Below are 26,184 nucleotides of genomic sequence, written 5' to 3' on the forward strand. Positions count from 1 at the left end.
GTTGGTGTGAGTTGTTTTGGCTGATATTCTGAGTAATGTTTTAAACCAAATCAATTATGGCCAGACATGTCCACGTTGGTGTCATATGCCCGGAATGATGGGCAGCAGAAACTGCTTTTCTCGGATCAGTGCTGATGTCTTTCCTCCCTGGCATTGGGGTAATATACATTTGAGTTCTCCAGAACAGTAAAATGCCTAAACCTCAAGGTGCTCACAATGCTATTGCTAACAGAAGCAATAGGGCTCATACTTTTAAAATATTTAGTGTAATCCCAGTTTTTTGAATGTGACAAAAATGTTAGCATTACAGATGGGTGCCATCAGGTTTGTTTTGTAATGCAGCAGCAGGTCATCCCTTCAGATTTCATTAATTAAAAGTAAACTAAGTCTATTTTCAAAGCAAAGAGGTGTAGTGAAAAATAAAGAAGGCTGCCTTCGATAAACAACTGACCATGAAAGCTTTTATCTAACGCATTGATCTTCATGACTGTCAGATGCATGAGGCATTTTGTGGCAGCAGAACCACATCACCGCAAGCTAGTTCTTAATTACAGCCCTCATAAAGCAGCGAGGCAAGTTGAACATTATAACTAAATCAACTCCCCAGCTTTATTCATTTTTCTTTGGTGGTATCTCCACAAATCCAATAGCATGACATCATCTACTCCTCCTCTTGCTCTGGCTCTTCTCAGCTCTGGCATACAAGGCCACCAACAGACCCCAACTTTTAATTTACCATTCATTTTATAATCATTATTGGAGTCTAAATCATTATATTTTAAAGCCTTGCAGCTAAAATTCTTTAAGAAAACCACATCCAGATATCATAATTACATTAAGGATGTGATTGACTATGGTGCCTCAGAGATGTGTTGTTGCCTCAAAGAATCATATACATTTGAATTGAGCTCCAAAAGCTTCTTTTTCCATCCAACATAATTAGGAGCATACAGCATATGCACGTGACTGCAGGCCAGAGGTTAAGTTTAAGTGTACCCCTCCGTCCTAAAACATGACACACAAACAGGATATTCTGGGACTGTGAGTAATTCACCTCCTCAGATAACATCAACACACAAGCAAACATTACAATCAAAGTCAAAACGTTATTTCATTGGGTTCGGTGAAGTCGTAACTATTCAGAAACTCACATGGAAGATATAAATGTGTACAATCTTTCCAAATAATCCATATTAGAAAAATATGTTGAAACCCTACACAGTAGATAGAGACAAGGAAAGAAACGAGACTTGATTAGACCATGAAAAGACGTAATGAAGTGATGAAAAGAAATCTCAGTTTACTTCTGTGGTCCTTGTTCTTATCAGACAACATATGACATAAAGGCATGTGGGTAGAACTTTTACCCCTTTGTTTTGGTGCTTAGATTTGGATGCTTTAATCTACACAGGCAAAGAGATGAAAAGGAATGGCTTTCCATCTCCAAAATAAAGAGTGGTTATAATTTTGCAATGACTTACGAGTGTACTAATGTCAGTGGCGCAAAACCCAACTTTTATAATCCCCCTCCCATGACAGCAAAACAAAAAAAAAAAAAAAACCTTAAAGAGAAATGGGGGAAAGCCCTCCAGTGATGCTTCTGCTTTAATGACAAATATATGGAGCTGGTTTCTTGCTAAATTAATTCCATGTTGTGAGCAAACAAGATGGAAGGAGAAGGATGGAAGTCTGAAGTTCAACATTTCTAGTGTGCAGCTGTACAGGACGTGTGTGGTCATTGGTAAAAATCACCACAATCTCGGGTTTGGTCCAACACTGCACTCAACTCACTTTTCACAATGTCACAGATATACAACATGATTAGACCAGGGTTGCACTGAGAACAAGACACAGGAGCTGTTAAACAACAGAGAATAATGAGAGATGCAGCTCACCGATGGGTTAATTCAATTTTATGGCTCTCTGGGAGCTCTATTTTGAAATAAAAACTGCTAATTAGTTCTCTCGTAACAGGGTTTATTTAATTGTTTTATTTTCCTTTCCTCTTTGTGATTTTAACCTTTTGATTATGATTCTTAACGTTTAGCTTTTAATTTTATGAGTTTTGTTTAATTCTCTGTGTAGCACTTTGAGCTGCATTTGTGTCTGAGAGGTACCATCATAAATAAATTCGAGTTTTTCCAAACATAAAACATGAAGAAACTTACAAACACCTTAAGCCAGACAAAAGCAAGCTGATGATTTTAATGCCAATACCAATAAAAATGTGAAAAACAGGGGCAAAGTCCAACAACAACCCAGTCCGTGGTGCTTTTATGAAAATGAACCATCCAACTCCAACATTTAATGGTCTGGGAAGGTTACAGCAGGTAGGCCTACACTGTGTGTCTTGGAAGAACATGGGATCCTGAAACTTTGGCTAGTGGGAGTTTGTCAGCAGAAGATTTGTAAGACCAGTAAAAAAAAAATATAAAAAAGTACCTTGGCAATGTTTTTTTGTTTTTTTATCCAACTAAACAGCAAAGCCTTGTCTTTTACCAATGATCTACCTTTCAAACAGAGATCCTAAGTCTTACAGCACATGGTCATTGGTATCAAATTATTTTCTTGTTTGGCATATTTTGATGGGGGGTAGGGAATTATATTCCAATATGGGTTTAAAATATTATAAAAGACAGAAATGATCAAAATGACATTTTCTAAAACATGCTCAACTGTATGTTTTCTGCCTGACTCTGTAAGCCGCTACAGTTGCCTCCAAACTCGTCTGACTTGAGTAGCAATGGGAGGATGTAGTGTAGGATGTGAGCGGTTACTCTCCACATCAAACGAATTCCTGTTGTTTTGGCTGACAGAAGAATTACCTAATGGATTTTATGGACTTGTGTGCAAGGGTCAGAGGCTCGCCGCAGCCAGAAGCAAACAGGATATTGACAAAAATGCAGATAGACTTACATTTAAGCATTCCAAAGACATGTTTTACTGAAGGACATACCTTCCACATCTCAGTCACAGAGGGTCAGTGGGCAACCGGCATTACTACTGCTTCTACTACTACTACTACTACTACTACTACTACTACTACTACTACTACTACTGTCATTTAGCAGGCGCTTTTATCCAGAGTGAGTCATTACACAGATACGAGTCTTAAATTCTTGAAAACAAACAACAAACGTTCAAATGGTTCATGTGCTTTGCATCCAAAGCTGTGCGTAACTAAGCTGAATGTTAAGAAGCATAAATATCATTGTTTTTAAGGCTTCTGTAAGAAAAGTCATGTATACGATGAACAAAGGAAAGAAAAGAAAGTGAATGCCTCCTTGTTGTTGTTGAAAAATAATGCATTTCCCTGTTAAAGGCAGAGTAAGCGATTTCTGGATGACATCTCCTGATATTTGGAACAAAACATCGGCAAAATGCAGAGAGCTTGCTCCGACCTCCCCGTTCTACCTGAGGAAAGTGGAGGCACAAGCAAAATCAACTGCAGGAAACAGTGGACTACTATCAAGCTACATTAATATAGTAGATTGGGACTCATAACAAAATAGCAGCAACTGCAGCAAGTATCTCGATTTGTCTGTAAGGGCCCTGTCCACACATCACTTATCATAAATAAAATCATATTTTTAGAGTCTTGTCAGAGGGGTCTCAGTAGAAATTTACTTTAAAGTTACAAAGTTCCAAGTTGCAAATTTCCTGCAAAAACATACTCTATTCTCACTCTAAACTTCTCTGTTTCAGGTCATATTGGTCAGTAACAAACGTCCTCACCGTCTCATAACACACCTTCCTTCAATCATTCCTATTTTGGTTTTGTTAGCAATACAAAAACAATTAGAAAGAAATAACTGATATATAAACGATTTTTAAATCATCATGTAGTCATTGAAATGGCTACTTGATTGTTTTTTTGAATGTTTATGACAGTTGGGATACAGAGATTTTCTGTGTTTTCTCAGTTTGATACTGCAAAAATAGCTAAACATCTCAAACACATGAGAAGTATGTGCTCAATACAGACAGAAGTTACAGATGTTAAAAATCAAATATGCACATGTCTCTTTCACAATCCCTCACATGAGCAGCTAGATCTGCTCAGAGGAGAAATGTACACGCTCAAGTGGATGTATGGAGAGCAGACCCATGGCCCGTATAAAATGCCATACAGCATATTGACTTGATCTCTGCCAAAATCCCCCTGGAAACGAAAATAAACCATCATAACAGTTCTGCTTTGTATCATGCGTGCGGCACTATATCACGCTAATTATCTTATTTTTACCCGAGAAGTAAACGATTTGCCCTGGCAGCTTTTACGACAGTAACAGCCGTACCAGTCAGAGCTAAATGTGATTAAAACGTATCACTCCGCTCTTACAAAGGAGACCGTAGAAGAATTTCTTGCAGAATTTGCTCTGGCTATTGCTTTCGGAAAGTATTTGTCTTTATGGGGCAATTATCACCTAAAGACGCTGGCAGAAGCAGGAGGTCTGTTAGACTAATAATAATAACCGTTAACAGTGTTTACTTTCCAACACGACCAGCCATTTACAGCCTGAACTAATGCTGTCTACCATACAAGGCATACATTATTTATGGAAAATCATAAATTTACTACTAATAAAATGTGAACTTACAGGCTGAAATACCAAATTTTATACACAACCATTGCATTAACTGAAGAAACAACTGATTACATTTTAACAAATCAACAGGGCTCTCCAGAATTAGCCCTGGCACATGTGCTTTGTCATCAAAAGAGACTTAACTAATACATGTTTCATCAATTATCTCAAGCTTTAAATTGAAAACCATGGTTTTCCACGAATGCTTGCAAATACAACACTTCAACTTCGCCCTCTCCTCCCAGATGCTCCCAGTTCAGAGCTTTTGTGTACAGAGGGCACAAGGCACGAGTCAAATGAGAAAGCAGTAAAAAGTAAAAGTGGTGTAAGCAAAGAAATTAGACCATATTTCCAGACTGATTCACATTAGCGATCCCCCAAACCTCTGCCCACCTCGCCATAACCCCTTAATGACTTTTCCAAGCAGCTCAAGGACCTCAGTCACTTCTCACTCAGTCATAAACGGGATATATATATAACATCCAGACAGCTGAGTGGCAGGTGGATGGAAAAGTAGGCAGTTAAAATACAATGTTGTAATAGAACACAAACAGCTGATATCCTCCTTTAACAAGGTTTAGACTTTCAAAAGTTATAGCACAATTTAAATAATTCCAGTCCTATTTCCATCTTTACCGTAGCACAGAGACAGCCCTGCTCAAAATGACCAACAATTACCACTGACTTCCTCACGGCTTCTGACTCTGGACTTTCATACTTCTGGATCTTCTGTCCCGCGTCACATACACAATACTGACTGTGTTCAGACTTTAACATCCCTACTCAAGACATATTGGTTTAAAATTGCTTATTCCTTGTAGTCTATTATCCTTGTTTTATTGTCTTGTTATGTTGCATTCTTCTGTTTTGTTGGTGTTGTATCTTCTTGTTTGGTGTTATTTTCATTGAAAACAAGATTTGAGGCAGGATTCCTCCATTAACTATGAACTCTATTGAAAGGTAAGCTCGAGTTCAAAGCTATCTATAAAGTAAGCTGTCTTGAAATTTCTCAGAACTCTCAGGACATTTGGTGTTTTGAAAGTATCAGATGAAATTGTCTTGATGATGTATGGCAGTATGATTCATTCTTAGTTATAACAGTAAAGCGGCCCTATTATGGATTTCTGCGGTCCCTAAATTAACTCCAGTTTTATTATTATAAATTATCATCTCAGATGTGATGGGAGGTTCGAAAATGAGTCTTTGTGATCTTCCAACGTAGAGAAATCCACAAAAAAAATAAATATTCATTTTTTGGTGATGTTTTTTTCTTAACAAGTGTCCCTGGCCCAGCGGAAAACAAGCATCAGCTTAACATAACGCTACCTCATCTAAGGGTTCCTTAGATGATGCTCTATGTTGGTTTGGCTAAAAGCATACGGTAAACTTTAGAGTGTGAACCGGTGCCATTGGCCTCTTGTGCACCTTTAATATTCTTGTGAACCTTTCCCTTGGTGCCTGCCTTTTAACAATTAATCACTTCTTGCGGTTTCTTTGGCAACTATTTGTAGCAGAACACGACGCCAGACATTTAAGCAAACGCAACCAACAACTGACAATTTTGTTCTTTTTGTCTCTAATTATCAATTTTTTTTTTCTTTGAATTTTTCTTCTTGGAAGGTGTGACAAATCTGTTAGTTAGTTATTATCTACATAATTCAAAGATATAAATAATTCCTATCTTTATATTTTAAAACCTACGGCTTCATGAGTATGTCTAGACTTTTTACATCTACTGTAAGTGGAAATATCACTGTGTGCAAAATAATAGCTTTTCATGGGACTGAGCATGCCTGGTTTTGGGGAGTCTCAGCTTAAGTTTTTATGAAGACATAAAGGGGGGAATTTTCTTATAAGGTCATTTTCTCCAGGCACTGCTGGTCCACAAGAGCAGGAACTTCAGCCGTCATTTTAAAAGTGGAAGTTAAAAACTGCACAACAAGAATCGAGTAGGTTTTCCATCCCGTCAAATCTGATAGGACATCTCACATCTCAAGTATTTTGCTTGTGTGTCCAAGATGCTGCCAGAGAAACGCATTTTTAGTTGTGGGGGAAAGTTGGACCACAGGTTGTTTTTTTCTGGGCCAGCAACAGAGCGATTGTATGTATTTGTCTTTTTGGAACACTTCACAGAGGGCTGTTTTATGAGCAATTTCCAGTATGCTGCGTGATTTGCAGAAAGAAAGTTGGTTTTATACCAATGTTAGAACCTCGTTAGTGTGAACCGCGAGGCCTAATCTGTTTGTGTTGTGTTGACAACCATTGTGCTCATGCATTTAAGTGGAGACGTCATTGCTACAGTGACCATGGTTACAGGGTTTCACACTTTTATGTCTCATGTTAGCGAGGAAAAAATGCATCACTTCAATGCGTCTCAGATTAAAAAAAAAAAAAACAATCAATGTCGCTGATTATCACCCCAAGACGCCCTCCATTACTGGCAAGAATGGAGTCAAAAGCTGTTTGGCGACAGCATCATTAGCCTGCAGACATTTCAGGATTTTACCACAGATCCACATCTCCACTTATTTACACGGCCATACACAGAAAAACAAAGACAAACCATTACCATCTACAAGATGACTTAACCTGTAGTGTTACACAAATGCTGTTAATGAGCATTGAACCTTAACATAACCGTAAAAAATATGGCCACTTAAGTCAGCTAAAGTTTATTTATTCAGCTTTTCTATCAACTTTTTTTTTACACAATCTTTTTCACATAGTTATAATTTCACAAATCTATTTTTTTTATGTTTTTAAAGTTTACAGCTACTGTAGATGCATAAATGAAATGAGTGAAACAAATAATAACAATGTAAACCGCTTAAAATGGGCCCATTTCTTTCTTACATTTCTTTCATATATTTATGACTTCAACTCTTTTGTCCTGATAAAAGTACTCCACTATTTCAAAAGTTTTAGTATTTATGGCCACAAGCCCCCTTAATTACTTATTTTAAGTTGGCAAAAACATTAAACAATGAAGCATAAAGTAATCACATCAGCAACATTTGGTGACAGGAGATGTGTGCAATGGCAGGTTACACATGGCACACATTAGTACGTTGTTGTTAAATGCTCCAGACAAGGTGTAACTTTCAGAGATGCAGGTAAGAAAAGAAAGGGTTTAATGTGTTGATATAAACTAAAATTAAACTGAACAAATCTACAATTTTGATATAAGTTGTGGCAAAGCTTCAGCTTTTCACTTGTAACATTTTAATAAGAATAAATCAAAGCGTCTGCTTGTAAAAACCAGGAGACTGGTATAAGAATGGTCTTCTAATGTTTGGCCACTGTGTGTTTCAGGTCAGGGTGGCGGGTTAATGCATCAGACCTGCATTTTGGTTGTTCAGACTTTAAAGGTCTGCTCCCAGTTAGCGCGGAGTCTCTCTGCATCTGCTGCACACACGAAGCAATGCTTTGGTTCCAAAAACCCTTTCTAACTTTAAAAAGAGAAAAAAAAAATGCAGTAAAAAGCCTTGTCTAACACTTAGAATGGGCAATTATGAAAAAGGTATTGGCTTTTAGTACTTATACAAAAAGGTACCGGCGTCTTAGTTGAGCACTTTATTAACAGCATGTGAGTGTCTGCCGCTTTCCCGATGTGTTTGATGCGTGCCACATTAGGTCACTATACAATCCTTTCCCCGAAGCAGATTCGGCTTATCACGCAAACTGAGCAAAACCTTCTGCAACATAACCCATAAATATTTACTTTCTACAGTATAAAACATCTAAATAGGCCTCAGTGATGTAACAAGATACCGTTGCTCATTTATCCCTCTTTTAGACAGCACACAAGTACCCTCGGAGGAAGGCAAAGTGATACAGATAGATTTCTGATTGGGGTATCATTTGTTTACCGCCGCCAATTGTTGAGCAAGCCTAAATGACCACATAAAGACGGATGGGTCTTGCGAGGGTCTCGTTTTGTTAACAAGAGGCTTGGGGTGGTTTTCGCTCAGACTCAGACAATAGAGGCTGTGGAGTGGAGAGCGGCGAGGTAAGTGATGGATGTAAAGTGATCTTAATTGTTCGGTGATGGATGTAGGGAGGACACTTACAGAGGCTGACACTTGAGATAAGGCCTCGCATTCCAGCAGCCGACCCGTCACCATGTCCACCCCGGGCAGTGGCGCTGCTCCAGACAACACACGCAAACAAGGAAAGCCCGGGACGGAGCGGTGTGTGACAAAACATAAACAAGAAAAATATACGACTGTGTAGCACAACAAAAGTCACTTGTGTTGGAACCGCGTTGTGAAACTTACAGGAGATGTCAGGTACAGCCTGTTCAGATATGTGAGGCCTGCGCTCCTCTTCAGATCGGCTGTCTGATAGCGTGTCGCCCTGCAACCTGGAAACCACACGTAACACACATACAAAGCTGTACACACTGGCAGGCATCTGTGTTAGGAGGCTGGACGTCTGATAACACAAAGACATGCACATCTCTATCTGGCTGAGGTGATAGCACAAAAGAGGAAATGTTTAACAAGTTTCTAATCTCTGCAAAAATATGGGATGGTGAAAGACGAGGAACATGTGGGTCCGCTTGGGACACAAACTAGAATCTCTGACATACTGTAAACTAAAAATGGTGCTGTTTTTTAGGTGAAACCATAGTTATTCACTCATTACTCATGAAAAACAGAAGCGTCTCTCTACTTGCTAAAAAAGTAAAACTGAGAAATTGGCGCACAGAGACTTTTTTTTCTCCCTTAAATCATTTTATAGCTGTTTTTTATCGCAATGTGTTCCAAGCCCTTATAGATTTTCTTTCTTTTCCTTTGTTGTCCCCAAAGATATCTGTTTTGGGGGAACTGGAAGCAGGTCTGAGAGATTTGGCCGCCTCCTCGAGGTACTAAAAGATTTACGCTTCCCTGAGATGGCAAAGTAAACGGGGGGTGAAAGCAGAGCAGCACGTGAACAGGTTTTTCAGAGGAACGCTCAAGTTGTTACATGTGGCTTTTTATCGCATTTATAGTCCTCTACAAACTAGTTCACATCGTACAACTGAAATATAAAATGAAACCCTTTTGTTTTTTCAAGACATAATTTCAACGACAGTAAATCAAATGACATGTGAACAGGAAGTGCAGACTGCTTTAGCTCCAATCTTTTGCTGCATGCCATTTCCATGTCATTGCGTGATCGCTGGCTGAAGACAAAGGAAAGAAAACCTTGCACTTTTATGGTGCAGCCCCCTTCCAAGCCCTAGGGTATCTCGATTTATACCTCTAAAATGAGGGTTAAAAAACTTTTTCAGACATATTATGTTTCTTTCCACTATTGTACACCCCTCTCCTTCTGTCATTTTCTTTATGACACCATTAAAAGGGATCAAGATGACTATCGCAAGGTCTTCTTATTCTCCGAACAAAAGCTGCTCATTGCCGCGAGCCTCGACTGCCATTCTCTCAGCGCATTCCTGACATGAAAGCAATTAATTTAATGAGAACTACAAGCTCTAAAAAGAAGGTTTGTGTAAGATTTATTCATTTCCTAAGATCAGATCGTGTTGCCAGCTCCTCCAGAATGAGCCCGAGATCTGGGATGTGTTTTGCACGCAGGGTAGGTTTTTGTGGCAGGAACACAAAGCCGTTAAACAAACTGAAATCAGGTGCAGGAGGTGGATGCGGTGCTGGTGCGACCAGAGCCGAGGGGACGCGACCGCAGAAAGCAGGCCTCGCACGAGTTACTGTTACTGTACATGACCTGGCCAGGAAGAGAGCGGGAGGCAGTCCCGCTTTAAGGGAAAAAAATAATCTGCATGCCAATTACAGTGTAACATGGCTGGGATCAATGTTTACATTTTGTCTAAATCATATCTAAAATTTCCAAATACTGCATATCATGTTAAATGTCTGAGTCCCAGCGCTTCCTCTCAGAGTGGCCGTCTTGCCTCTTTAAAACAGCGGCTATTAAAAGTATCTCAAATCTCCGTGCCATTCAGGTGTGCATGTGGATATTAATAAACCCTTTCCCGGGAGTAAGAGAGTTTCCACCTTCATGCCGTGGGTGTGAAAGTAAGTGGCACCTTTTCTTGGTTTTGGGAGGTACGCTGTAACACCAACTGGTTCAGGAGCCAGATGGAGTGAATGCACTGTACATGTGTTTCAACAGTGTAAAACACCTGAATCACTGACCTGTAAGGGCTTCTGGGTAGAAAAAAAAAGAAATCTGAATTCTAGTGTTTGCCTGAAGAGGCGACGGGTATATGAGGTATGCAAGTCCAACTTCACAGTTCTGCACAGTCAAGCAACTGTCTGCCGTCGTTGGAGTGAGTTAAATCGGTAAGAACCCTACTCATTTTTTAATTTTTTTTAGTATTGAACTAACAGCAAAGATTACAAAAAGTTCAAAAGGTCAGCTTCAGTCTGAGGTGTTATCGGCGTAGAGTCGCCGCACTGATGCACACAAGCTTTCTCGGTCGTAAGTCTAAGAGCTGGCCCTATACTGAGTCATGTTTGAATTTTGTTCCAGGGAATTCAGTCCATGCACAGTTTTTGGAAAAACACATGAGGGAAACCATGCGTGCACCACTTTTCCAGCTTACTGATCTGTTTATGGACCTTATACTACCTACAATATAACTGAGAAAGCCCATGACTCCTTGGCTGATAGATCTGCTGGTCAGGTTAGAAGGAACAAAGAAGGAATTTGGCCTGAACCAACAGGAGAGAGGAAGACGGAGAAGGAGAACAGATGGCTGACATTTCAATCACATAAAAAAGCTCCAGAAGAGGGGGAGAAAAAAAGCAAAACCCTGGTACTAATGCTGCTTTGCTTCACCCCTGATCCAGCCATCGGACAGGAGGATAAACAGTTTGCTTAGAAACATCAAGTTGATAATGTCCAAACAATAATCCAGCGATACCGTTCATTCTCCAACATAAGTTTTGACAGCGTCCCACGGCCTGTGTGTGGAACAAAGCTGATAAGCTGCATGAATGGAAAGGAGTGGGGGAAAAAAAAAAACCCTGAACAGCGAAGCATATACAGGCAGATGTGTGCCTGGCGTCTCGTCAAGAAGATACCCGCTTATCGCTGGCTGGCATCAAGGAAGAGCTTTGCCCACACCTGCCTGTGGTATCACACAGAAATGCGAGCACAAGAGCAATGTTGTAGATCATGGAGGGATGCAGGAAATGTGACAGAGGAGAAAACATTGATAGAGAAAGAAACTGTGATAGTGGAGACAATTGCCCGTGCAAGAAATGTCAAAACAAACAGCACTGGAATGAGCTTAAAATATGACGTTATTATTTGCTTCATGGGATATGAGTGCAGGTAGAGGGGAGAATGGATGGTTCATCGAGAGGTCATGATCCAGAATGAGAAAAAGCTTAAGCTTAACAGCACAGGCATCACCTTATCAGTGGAGAATTAAAGAATTAAACAGAGTCTGAAAATGCGAGGGTTGAGGAGGCATGCATGCCTGAGAGAAAGTCTTTAGAAAAGTGCAAAAAAGCAAAAAATAAAAGGCTCACGTTGGAGTCACAGAGGACCCAATCCTCAGTCTCCTGAGTGAAAGTCCTGTAGAGGAGTCGTTTATCCACCATGACTTGCCGCAGGCGTGGATTTTGTCTCTCTTCATACTTCCTACTCACATGACTTCCTCAAGTCTTTCGAGCAGAGATATCACTTGCAGTTATGAGACTGACTAGACTCAGTGGTGTTGCAAAGAAAGGCTTTCCTTGGGTGCTAACCCACTGACCAACTACTCTCACACATTCATTTTCTTCATATTTAAGAGACTGTGCAGACTCTTTGAACTTGCAGAGATCCTGTCAGCCACTTTGCTGTTTGCTGGAATGCAAGATACCACTTTGAGTCTTGGTTTCACTCATTTTCAGAGCACCATCTCATCTATTTTTTAATACCTTTTCAACCTGTTTGGGGTTATAGGGGTTTGAGTCTGTGACCGTCGTCATTGGACAGGAGGCAGGGTACACCCACAGCATGACAGATTTGATTTTTTTGTGGCTCCAGTGGCCTTTATTTTGAAAGTAACTCAACAGAAAAAACTTGGGGTGGGGGGCACATGCAGTAAACAGCTACAGACAAGGATTCAGACCTGCGCCGTCTGCATGAGGGCCCAACCATCTGAGCTCTCCGGGGCCCAGGCCAGGCTGAGATATAAATGGTTGCTCTTCTTAGAAACACGGTGCTACTTGAATTATTTGGAAACAAATGTGTGTTTATTGGCAATGAGTTGATACAACTTCCTTGTGTATTGTAAAAAATAAAGTTGCAGTTCTACCAGGAATTATAAACTCAGCTGTTTCCTGGCCAAGCGCAGTAATACTAACTGTATAAAGCAGCAGCTTGTTGAACGTTAGCCTGTTCTCAGTGTAGAAATTGTTGTGACATTAGAGGATCTAATTGCCATGATAATAAAAAAAAAACGGATACCAAAGTATTTCTTTAAATCAACACGAGAAATGATGACCTCTGCTGAGCTACGGAGATAAGAGAAGGTGGAAACATTTACCTGGCACACCGAGAGCAGATGTTGAGTGTGACTTTGGCCTGTGGTTCAGCCTGATAGGAGCTGCGGCCTTGGCTGAACTTACTGCCGGATGGAGCCAGCCCCGTCACGCCCTCCATACGCAGGTCATCCAGGTCCTCTGAGTTCAGGGGGGGAGTGACGTAAGAAGAGACGGAGGAGTGAGAAACAAAACAAGGAAAAAGGAAAGAAAACAAGACAGAAAAGACTTCCACTAATCATATTTTGGTTCCTCCCTTGTTCAAAAGGTTGCCTGCGATGACAGCCTGCTTCGAGCCAAAGGAGCGAGCGAGACCATCGCAGTAAGTAAACATTATCGGCAAAGCCACACTGACGGGATCCTTCGCACGCAGATTATGCAGATTTTGAACGTCCTAACTTCCTTACTGCTCCCACAGGTACGAAACTTTCTCGTGAGGAATGCGGTCGAGCATTGATGACAGCGCAACATTGTGGCGGCTGAGAAACGGGAAGGCCAGCGGGCTCAGGGTGAAGCGGGTTAAAACAATGAAGCCAGTGAAAAAATAAGAGCAAGAATACGAGTAGGGAGGGAGACGAAGAGCTGGAAAGCTGGGTTTTTTTGTGCGTTTTCATACAGAATGTACCTGATACGCCGGTGTTGACTGTTTGTTTTTCTCTCTGCAGCCACATTTGAACACATGATTAACAGGTGCAGCGAGGCTTTTCAACGTGTTGTTTTGTTTTTCCCCTAAAGCACTCATTAGATGCATAAATTTCATCGGTTGTCTACCTTCCCACCCTTTTCAAAAGATATCTGCTTCATCTCAAAGCGCAGCTGTTCTCAATGAGTTGGAGAAACTGTCCACATGGAGCAATTGAAAACTTGACATTTGGATGTAATTCAAGCCTGAGCAGGATCAGCTGTCATATCACCATGGTGAATTTTCAACTGCAAGACAACTTCCAGGACACATCTACTGTCACATGCAGAGTATTAGCACAATAAAGAAAGAAAGAAAGCTCAAATCACACGAGCAGCTTGATTTATTATGTAGTGACATAGAATAATATGAAATAAATGTAGCAAAACAGAGACTTGTAACAGTTCGTTAATGAGGATCAAAAGGAAGCTTCCGAAGTTTTGAATGCATCCTAATTAGAAAAACCACGTAGCAGTACTTTCCATGAGTATAAATTGTGAACAGGTGTTTTGAGCTCTTTCTTGGTTAAAAGTTGCGGGCCAAACTTTTTTTTTTTAATCGTTGGATCAAAAATGTCAGTGGTCACCACTAGTTCTTCTCCTGTCAGACTCACTTAAAAGCTTTCCCAATGAGGGAAGGGTCACACTCGGGACAAATCTGGCTCTTGCCGGAGCTAATTCTCTATACAGCGCTCTATATATATATATATATATATATATATATATATATATATATATATATATATATACATACATATACATATATATACATACATACATACATATGTATACACTTTTGTTTCTGGTTATTGGAAACTAACAATAATAGCTTTTTCTTTGGGATTGTATTACATTGCCTCTGGTTTGTCGGAGGAAAAAAAGAAGGGCCTCACACCTTGCAATGGGAGAATGCATGACTAGTCACCTGGACTAGATTCGATAACACTCCCTCGAACCATCAGAGTGGCACTGAGCCAAAAACATCCCATCAGTCTCCTTGTCTCCACTGGGCGTCAGGAAATAACTCTGGCCAGACACCTCAACAGGGAGCGTCTACATGACCTGTGAATCTATTACAACGTACATGCCAAATATAAGTCTCAATCTCGCACTGCTGATGACAGCAGACGCACCCGAATAGTGGCTGATTAATTCTGGCTCCCCAGAATGAACTCTTTGGACACCGGTGAGCCAGCAGTTCCTCCGGTGAAGCCATGAAACCGATGTTTGCGGTTGTCAGTGTTTCCCAGAGCCGGATACTCGCTCCTGCGAGGAGGTTATGCGGTTCGACCCGTTTGTTTGTTGTTCTGGCAACAATCAAATGCTTCTGCCTGATGCTGTATATTTTCTTTTTTTGTTTGCGAGATTACACAAGAACAACCACGCTGAAGTTCATGAAACATCGAGTTAGAGAGAGGAGAAAGGACAAGCTTATATGCTGCATTGGTTGGTTTTCACTGGAAATGCTGTTTAGTCTTTGCAAACTATTTATTTTCTGATTCTAATTCTTTTATTTTTTTCAAGTATCATCTTGCAGTCTGAACTACACTCAAAGGAAGCTAACAGGTCATCTAGGAATCAGCTGCTTTATAAGCTTCTTGGTTTTCTTTCATTTTGATCTTTGATTTCAGTCATGTCACTCCCACCGACACCGAGAAAAAGTCACGTTTGGGGATTTTGGGAAGGGAGATGGGAGATGAGCTTCATTCCTGTCATACCCTCAAGCAGGGCAATATTGAATGTCCCATTCATCATGGAGCGCATTAGAAGGGTTGGGACAGAGAGCGCCACCAGCGATTTGGTCAACGTTCTGGCCGTGGGAACTGCTGAAATTTGGTGCCTTCACTGGTTTCTTTTTTTTTTTTTTTTCTTCCATCTATTCCCACTTATTTCCCTTCTAGCTATTACCCGTTCCTTTGGCCACTTACTAAAGTGGCATGCCGGATTTTCTTTGGGTCATAGCCTGTGATACAAATCATTACTTGACACTTGAAAACATTCACTTGTGTGACTGCAGCGTTCACGAAATGGCAAAAAAAGAATAACAGCACCCGGCCCTGACCCCGAGAAGGAACATGACCTCGGTGTACACAGCTGCTTGTCACCTCAGCTACAGCTTTGTCTGTTGGAGTTCATTCCTTCTGGCTCAGACAATATGACACATTAATGGAGAGAAAGGCCACAGTGTCTGAAGAAGGACAAAACTGATCTCACACTCAAAGGTCACTGAGGTAAACACAGGCTTTTGTCCGCAGTACATCCCACACAGAAAATGGAAAACTAATTGAAAAATGCCTGAAAAAAATGTAGCAGAAGCTGACACATGTAAGCAACTTTTTGTGTTCAAGCAAAGCCTTCTCTACTAGCAGATGCCACAGATGCTAAGGGTGTACACTTTAATTCTTTTTAATAAATCAAGTATAAACCATATCACAAAAGTGCAAGTTTTAAGCCCGTAACTGCCTCATTAGTCCTGTATTTTGCAAAAAGTTATTTTTGTTTGATGTCAAGACACAATAAATCAACGTTGAGGAAACATTAGTACTAAAGCAATGGTTATAACAAAAGCCAACTGTTTAAATGTTGAGTTTAAACAGTTAATCCCTATTTGGAGGCTGGGAAAAAGATTATCTCCATGCTAGCTGGCTGGCGTGACTGATAACCACGTCGGTATGCGGTCCTAGATCGGATATAGGTTTGATATGTGGACTTGCAAGATGAGGGACAACAGTCATATCAGAATTCATGTGGCTTTTTGCCGGTGCACATCCAATTTCAAAGGTCCGTCATGTTCGCATGAGAGTTAATTCAAAACACTTGTAGTTATGGCTGTGAAATGTCAAAATAGATCTTTATTGAATCAGAAATGCATCGGAACTAAACAATGTGGGTTGTAGTGTGAATGTAGCCATAAAGGGTTTCGGTTTGAGGAGTTTTATTCCCAGACGATGTTTAGACTTTACAATAATATCTCAAATAACATCTTAAGTCTTAATGCAGGAAGAAACAAGACAGCCTCTCATCTGCGCTAGAGCAGTATAACTCTCAGCAATGTCACCCCGAAGCTGAGGATGAATCCAAGTCTAAAACTTCTACTCAGGGAGGGAAAAGGTCACAGAGTTTTATGCAGCCGCTACGCCTTCTCTAATGATGGTCTGTATATGGAGTGTTGCTATAATGAATCATGCAGTGAGGTTTCAATGTTAACCTTATAAATGACTGCTTTTATGTACACATAAGTATTGTAAAGTGCAACAACAGCAGAAATGCTTAATTAGTCAAGAGGATACGATTTTTTGCGGCTTCAGACAAACAGAAACATAAGTCATAATGCACTCTTAAGTATGACCAGTTTGGTCTGACTGGGATCTTATGTGTGGGGCATGGATTTGTTGGTTTCTGGGTCAGATTATGGCAAGGTGCAAAGTCGAATGCCTTAAATTTGTAATGGAAAAATATTTTAAGTTGTCTAAGTTTCACATAAGACTAATTAAACCGCTGCTGAATCACCTAATTTGTTACATAAAACAGACTTTAGGCCAGACATGGTTGTCTTTTCATGTGTAATTCTTCCGACTCCACGCTGCCATTGAAGATTATGTCATCATAAAGTACTTTTGGCTTGTATAAGTGTTCTTTTCCTGTATCTGTTTAGTCAAACATATATTAAGACGCTCTCTTGTCCTCACAACAGAACTCTGCATGCCTCCCACACAATACCACCATGATAAGTTAACGCCACGTTTCCCGCAAGACCAGTTTACCCTCAGAGCACGACAGCCTCCCAGGCCTCCGTCTAGACACAACAAATGTCTGTCCACACTCGCCCGTTTGTCAACCCTTCACATTTTCACTCCCGAGCCACCGGGGCAGCCATGCGTGCCCACCCACGCCCCCTCACTCCCCCTCTCTGACGACGAGACAGAGAAAACGAGCAGAAAATTAAAGATGGGCTTGGAATAGGGGCTACAAAGGTGTGCGGAGGGGGGAGGAATGGAAAGTATACAAGCAATGCAATCCCAACAAAAGGCCTGAGTGATGAGGAATTCTGCGCTGCAATCACTCATCCACGAGTCAAACCAGGGAGGAGATAAAGTGTTTGTGTGCTCTTCTCTCCAAGTTTCCATGTAATTTAATGATGTTTAAATAGCGACGGCCTGACTGGCTCTGTGCTCGTCTTCGTGGAGCTAAAAACAGAGCTCAAGTCATAATTAGCGCACTAGCTTCGCAAATAACTTAATGTACACCTTCTCCGAGGATGCGTTGACAGATATATGGGATGGAATCATCTGAAGCGCTGCCGCACATGTGGGGAGGGAAGGCGCACACGTACACACTTCGGCGTCTCCCGCATCTAACGTACGGCATTTCATCAGCCGCTGTGATTTACTGTGTCTCATCTGAGTGAAATAATTGAATTTTCCATTCTTTCATGAGCGGCGACGACGCTTAACCGCAAAACACTGGGCTCTAATTAATAGTGTGTATGTGACAGATGCTTTGGTCCTTACGGTGTGCAGAAAGCCTAAAGCTGCTCTGGCAATGTCACACTTCTGCAGCCCTCACACACACACACACACACACACACACACACACACACACACACACACACACACACACACACACACACACACACACACACACACACACACACACACACACACACACACACACACACACACACACACACACACACACGGGTTTCATTAAGCCACAAACACAATGCCTCTACCCGGTGGTTTGTTGTATCACGTACATCTTTGATGTGATTCACGACAGAGACACTTTTGTTTGGCTTGGTAGTAAAAATTATTTTCCAACTTACATATCGTAATTATGTTTCGACTTTCTATGGCACCCCCAGTCTGAGCCCCTCCCCTCCTGGGCCAAGAGTTTGGCTCCTAGGCTGTAAGCCATCGCGGCTCTGAGTGCAGCAGTAAAAACCCTGATCAGAATCAGATGGGGCGACACACATGAGCGGGGTAATATAACGGCTCTGAGGTTTATGGAAAGTCTTATCTCAGACTTTGGTGCGAAAGTGGCTTTCTCACTGCAAATATTGCTGAGATAAGGATGATGCTGTAGATACAGCAGCTTGGTATACTCATGCATTATTATGCTATTATACTTGGTAGCTGAGCTGGTTTGTTGGCTTCCCTTCGGAATGATGCTTGATCTAGAAGAAAGCATTTTCTTGACATATACTGCTCTATGAACGCACATCAGAACATCTGTCTGCCAGGATCAAAGTTTCCATCCGTAGTTCAAAACAACTAATGCCAATCACTGCTGGAAGGGGCATGCTGAGAGAAGCTGCTGAGAAGAGACCACGAAAAATAAACTTCAAGGAACATTCCAGAGCTAAAACAACCCTTGGTTGAATACTTGGTTATTGAACACTCAGGCGTGTAAACTTTTGTTTTGAGGCACTTTGGAGTTAGAATGGAGTATTTGTTTGCAGCAAAATGGCGGTTTATGTTAGCACTTGATACAAGAGATCTAAATAAATAGCTCTTTAAAGGCTCTGACAAGACCTAAAATAGGATTCTGCGTAAATGATAGTGTGGACTAGGACAGAAAGAATAACCAATGTAATTTTATCTTTACATGTGTACAAAAAGCATACAAAGAACCATTTGTAAACTATCCAGGCGCTGCCATCCTGATATAAATCCAAACAAGTACAAACAACAATAATCTCTCCTCCTTTTGCATCTAATGACTGTACAGCATCAGTAGACGACTTGTTGGACTTATAACAAAGTGGCAGCAATAAGAAAGAGATATTGACTCTTTTTTAGACACTTTTTGTACACATACAAAGTTAAAATTACCTCAGTTTGCATATGGGGGCCTTATCCACATTATCACATGAGTGAAATGACATTTTTGAGTCCTGTCAGAGGCTTAAAATGAATTTTGACATTAGTATATTGCCCATGTGCTAACATTAAATGCCATTTTGGTGCAAGCTTATATGTCATTGGAACTCCAAAGTGCTTTTATTTGTGGTTTTACAGTTTACCTGTAGTAATGGACCTAGGTTTGCTTTAACTCTGTAATGTTCCTTTAAATCATTTGTGATCATCTTTTTGTTTCATAGGGATAAGGCAGCATGCCTTTCAAAACACTTCACATACATTTTATTCAATGATTCCCTGGTCTTAAATCTCGATTTGGAAAGAGAAAGGAGCTAGAAACAGTAACTCGATCACATAGTACATTTATTTACACAAGTCCTTTATCTGTACCTGTAGATAAAAGCGCAATGCACAGATTACATGCTTCTGCTCTTATCTGCTTATCTTTTGCTTCTGTCTGGCTACAGTAGCCACAATATAGCATGACTGCATCCATTCACCTCGATTCCAAAGTTAATCTGCTCAGTTCATCTGAGGTTCATATGCATACAGGAGACGGTGGCTCGCATTAGGCCGAAGCCCCGGCCTAATGGCTAACTTCAGATTTATGATCCGATCACAGCGGTCTGCTTGTCTATAGGTAATTGTTTCCAGTAATGCCACCGTTATGCCACAGCAATTAACGGGTCCATCTGCAACGTGGACACTTTTATAGGCGTCAAACTGGCCACGGTTACAAATTGGCCAGTGAAGCCTTCAGAGGTGAGTCCAGCCCTTTTTAAGCTGGTACCTAAAGTCAGAGATTTAGTGTTGGACTCTTCCACAACTGAAATAAAGTTCCTGCTCCCGTCCCCTCCACGCACAGTGCCAACAATGATTTGTTCTTGTTGGTTTTACACTGTTTCCGAAGCAACCGTTCTGCCTTTAGATGTTTGGGTAACAATGAAGGTGATGACAGAGGTAATTGAAGAGTATGTGTGTGTATACGTCGGTGTGTATACAGTATGTGTGTGTGTGTGTGTGGTTGCTGTGCGTCATGAAATACACCCCTCGTCTGCTAAAACTAGTGGTCTGAGCAAAGTCAGGGATACACACGTACATCAAATCAATTCTTAACGGGCATTTATTGCTTTAACTAATACTTCTGCAAAAACGATTTTCCAGAGGCGATAGTGTAGTTGTTTCTTCCACTGCCGCCATCCCACAGCACCAGCTCGTTGCTGTCTGAACTTTTCAATATGTACACTGAGATGATCAAATACAGTGCTGCTTAAACAAGCCAATATTATGAAACAAAACACAATATCAGGACAGTCATTAGCAGGAAAAAGGTCTTACAAATAATCATAAAGGTCCAAGTTTTATTCCTGTCTACATCTTAACTGCAATTTTGATAATCATTTCAGTGCTGGAATCACCTTTAATATCATGTTTCTTTTATTCTACTAAATTGCAATATCAATACTGTACTTCTTCACCACAAAAAGCCATTAATTTAACAACTGAGAAGGCCTCATTCAGTTAAAAAGGACCCATGGATGTAGCAATACTACTCCAGACCAAATGGGGGCAGTATATCCCGAGCAACTGTGTGTTTCAGTCCCTGTGGTGAGACACACTGAAGTGCATGGTCAAATTAAAATAAATGAAAGGAAACCACAGCACAGCTGTTTGTGCTATGATTTGTTTAAAGCACAAAAGGAAAGAGAGCAAAGGCCGCTTAAGGAGTGAATTAGCATGAGCGATTTAGAGCATCTCTTGGCTTCGGCCATTCCTTCCTCTCTCACTAGCTGTAGTTCACTAAGGGGTTTGCATGACGACCCCGGAACAATGGCATGCAACGTTATGCGTCAGAAGATGGAGTTGGGTTGCAGGCCAGCTTTTTTGTTTTGACGGCTGACCCCCGACTGCTCAGCTATTTGCTCTCAGATACCCTGTAAATGTGGCCTAAATGGTTAATTACGCCAGTACGCTCAAGATGGTCGAGATGTGAGCAGAATATTCCCTTGGCCAGTGAATCTTCATTTGGATGTATAAAGGTTGACTAGATTATATAATGATTTTATATCACCCCTAATGGGTCAAAGTGGTATTACAAGGCCATGGTATTACAGTATTTTCAAAGACTCTTTCATCAACACAGTGGATTTATTAGGTTTAAAAATGTTCTGAGTGTGTGTGATGTACCCAAGTAGCAGGTGAATGTATGCGTTTAACATGTCATGCGTAAAAAAATGTTGCTTTCCTTTTATACACAAGCATTGATATTTTTTTCCACAGTGTAAAGCACACAGCTTGTAGGTTTAAAGGATAATCTCATGTTCACTTTTCAGATATATTTCAGGATGCCGGCTCAAAAAAGGAATCACTTTCCCATTCCAACTCAAAAGCTTAGCTCTTGTATTGTGCTGCAGGCGACGCGTGATCAAGGAAGCAGCCACACACAGGTCCAGTAATTCATCCTCCAGTCACTGATCCATTCAGCGTCTATCAAGGATCAGTCAAAGCTTTATCTCGCCTTCATTTTTCACCCTTCAAACCGTCCCTGCTACTCGTACATCCTTCTCCTTCTGTTTAAGGAATTGTCCCAGGATGGATTGACAAGCTAAAAAGGGTCTGCAGGCTCCTACCGAGGGTCCCGATGACTGTCATATACTGTTGTTAAACACTGACTGGGGCTCCGTTTCTCTCTGGAACAATGCAGATCTGTATGCTTGATGAGTTGAGCCACAGACCTCACACAGACCTCTTTCTGAAGCAGAGAAAAAGGTAGACGAGGAGAAAAGCGGAGCATTCTTTGCATATTTTCTTTTGTCGCTATAGAAGATGGTGTGTTTGTAATGCCTTCATGTATCTAAATCAAATATGATTTACACTCATATCCACATAGGTGGATTTCGAAAATGCAAAGCGTACTGTTCATCTCTGAAACAGTTTTTCTCTCCACACACTAAAACTAGCTTGTTTCTTTTTTTTTTTTAATTAGTCTATAACTGCAGTCCCGCTTTCACCCACCAAAGGCTAGAAGTCTGACATGTTTCATGGTTTTATAAGAAAATGTGAGTCATATTTATTTTTAATATGCTTATATTAAGTGTAGAACTAATGAAAACAACTGGGAAAACACAGTGCCACACTGTACCTGGAAGCAACTGGAGAATCAATAAGACTTAACCCCATAAGCTGATATTATTTTCTCTTTTTGGAACAATTCGAACAAAAGAAATCAAGTTGTGTCTTTGGTTAAAGCTTTATATTAAATTGGGAAAACCTTGGCTTGCAGCATTGTATATTATTCCAAAGGAATCTTATTATTTTCTCATAACCCTCTTATCCAGGTACTGGCTCAAAAAAACACACATCCAACATGGAAAACCCTTCTGCTCAAAATGGAAATAGTAATTACTTTCTTTATATCTTTTAAGCCTGTTTTTATTACAGATCTTAGTCTCTCATTGGAGTTGTCATTCTTACACAGTATGGCAAACTAATACTCCTTTCCTGCCTCCTTGTGGAAGTTTGGCTCCATACTCACTGCAGCTCCTCTCTTAAATAATCCAGACTGATCAAAGTCACGTCCACGGGGGGTTTTCACTTCTCACTATTTTAACTGCTCTCATTTGTGCACCTTGAATTTCTGCATACAGCAGAAATCAGTGCTACAAGAATTCAATTAGCAGACCTGATCAACAAAGCTCTGTCCACCTGATTGTACAACAACTGCAAGGACACACTTGTGATGGGCAGCTGGAGTGGAAATGTTTTACTACAAACTGAATTCCAGCATTCCCGTGAACATGACTGGAAAAATGCCACTCAGAGCAACTAAACAACAACACTTTACAAGATGTAGTCTGAAAATAAGTCTATCAACTTCATCCAGATTTACTTATCAGACACGAATCTTTAACAAAGATGAATTCTGGTGAATGCTTTACCGTGAGCGATGTGACACAATCGCCACTAGAGGTCCCTCTAACCAAAAGCTTGAAGTAGACAGACAACATGAGCGAGGGCGTCCATCAATCCATTCATCCGTTTAATTCATCGGTTTTATCCCATTGAACATTGATCTTCGCTGTTGCTTTTTCAATTAAAGCCACACTAATGAAATGAAGAGATTAGAAGCAACACCTTTACGACTAAAACACTAAAAACGCCACCAAAACCACTGATCAAGTCGTCTCACTCCCATTCTTTAAACCTATAGAATAACAAATATCGTACACATTTTATGTGCATGGGTGAGTGAAAGTACTTGGCACCCCCTAAGCATAGAGTTACAATAAATTCCCATGACTATTCATATAAACAAATTGTAATTGGTTATTTGAGTCTACTTTGTCTCGCTCTGGTTTTCTCCTTCCTTTGATTATAAATCAGATCATTATTATTTTTTGTGCATATCATGCTGTGCAGCCCAGCATGTGATACTGAAAATGCCAAAGAGCATGCGTGCAGAATATCGAGTTGCCAGGTTTGTGACATTTTCCACCCTTTTAGCAACATACTAAAATACTCTATATCAGTATGCTTAAATATGTGAACATAGTGCATGCCTCAACTATAGTACACCATTAAACGTTAAATGAAGCACAAAAAACACAGGATTAAAACTGAGTGTGGCAACCGTTTGCACCCACATTTACACATATGGCAAGTTTACAAGCACCAGTTTCATCAACATACTTATCTTTAGGTCATTAGAGAACTCAGAAATTAAACTACGGCAAAAGCAGCTGATTCTGTGTCACTGCATTTCCCAGAGAGCATTAATCCAGTTATTTATTTTCAAATAATCTGACTTCTTCAGACTCTTTTGAGCACATTGTTGAACCTCTGCCAGCTCCAGGGGTACAGCTGAGCAGCTGACCACATTTTTTTAACCTTCATGTGGATCCCAGCAAGAAAAAGAAAAAAGAAAGCAATGTATATCTTCCTCAGGGATCAATAAATTATCACAAACTCACCATCTCTGGCAAGGACCAGCAGTCATCCTTGGCATGCATCTGTTCAGAGTCACTAAAAATGAGCTAAAAAAAAACTTTCCCCTGAATGAAACTGAGAAACTGGGGGTCTTTGATTTCTCTGAGCCGCCACCTGTTAGTAGCATCAACTGTAATAAACTACACAGCTGGGGAACACAAAAGCAGCATCTCTGGAGAGCTGCGTGACCGGGGCCTCAGAGAGAGTCAGAAATGACCTCGCCACATTGTTTCCTGAGTTAAAGCCCTGGAACTGGAGTGTAGAAGCCACTGGGGGAATATGTCTTTTGCTTCTGAGTTATGATCAAGGGGGACCATCACAAACCACCAACATCCTGTTTAATAGTTGTATTTATCACTATTATGGACTGCTGTATTGGGCCATGGCTGTGTGAGGCTGATATAAAAGAGAGAAAACCTTGGTTTTGTCTTTTATAAGGTTTCTTTCACTTTGAGCTAAAAGACTAAAACTAACCGAGTTACCATTTGTATGCAGGGGGGTCTCTGGGGGAAATAGTTGGGATTAAAGAGACTAGGGCTGGGCGATATGGACCAAAAGTCATATCTCGATATTTTTTAGCTGAATGGCGATACTCGATATATATCTCGATATTTTTTCTGTGCCATAATTGGGGTTTCCCCCAAAGCATTATAGCATAGCATCTCTGTTAGTTTCATTTTTTTCTGAGGCAAACCCTTAAAAAAACAGTCAGTTTTAATACAAAGCCTCGTGCCAAATGTCACACAGGTACATTTATTAACAGAGGTCTGCACAATATCAAAATGTATAAAACAAATGAAATAAAAATAAACTGCCTGCATATATAGAATAAAATGCTTCTTGAATAAAATAAAACAAATATCCCTTACCACCTGCATAACAATTCAATTAAAATACACTGTACAATTAATACAATGTAGACAGTAACAGGCAGACTTTTCCACTGAGGTTGACAGTTGTGCAAATAACAAAACATTTGTGCAAATCTCAAATAAAACATTCAAGTCAATTTGTCACAAAATAAGCTATATCAAAATAAAAAAATGAAAAAATTTAATTATTTTTTTTTTTTTTTTAAATCGATATAAACGATATTGTCTCGTACCATGTCGCGTTTGAAAATATATCGATATTAAAATCTCGATATATCGCCCAGCCCTAAAAGAGACCCTATATAAGACTTCTGTACTGGCTTAATGTTAATTGTCTTAATGTGGGACTGACGCAGGATTACACTGGGTGCAGCAGTAGGTGGGCCCCACGGGTTTGTTTCATCATTCAGGTGTCAGTCAAATAAGCTGCAGTGGTGTTGACCTGCTGGAGCCCAAGCACACATTTCCCATTTGTCCTCCAGCTGGGATCCACACAGGCTCTTTCATGTGGCTGACCCGAACAGGCCCTTGATGAGAAGCCCATTTTGGAGGCAGAACCCATTCAGTATCCATTTATTTGAGCATAACCAATGTAGGCAAGTATAATCAGGCCAATATGGAACCTGTAGATGACCCCTCATGTGGGACCTTTTCCAGTATGTTTATTACACACAGAGGCCTCGTAGACACATGTAAG

General features: G+C 40.5%; 1 protein-coding gene across 1 annotated transcript in view; it reads right to left on the bottom strand.

Annotated features, from left to right (window-relative positions):
- Positions 1 to 26,184, bottom strand: part of c22h8orf34 (chromosome 22 C8orf34 homolog) — a 79,884-nt gene that overhangs the window by 17,689 nt on the left and 36,011 nt on the right. The window contains exons 8-10 of the mRNA XM_061713414.1: positions 13,093 to 13,228; positions 8,867 to 8,952; positions 8,660 to 8,733 (exon numbers count right to left, since the gene is read on the bottom strand). Of these exons, the coding sequence (XP_061569398.1) occupies positions 8,660 to 8,733; positions 8,867 to 8,952; positions 13,093 to 13,228 (296 nt within the window). The remainder of the gene's footprint in view (positions 1 to 8,659; positions 8,734 to 8,866; positions 8,953 to 13,092; positions 13,229 to 26,184) is intronic.

This window comes from Cololabis saira, chromosome 22, assembly GCF_033807715.1.
Source record: "Cololabis saira isolate AMF1-May2022 chromosome 22, fColSai1.1, whole genome shotgun sequence".
NCBI lineage: Eukaryota > Metazoa > Chordata > Actinopteri > Beloniformes > Belonidae > Cololabis > Cololabis saira.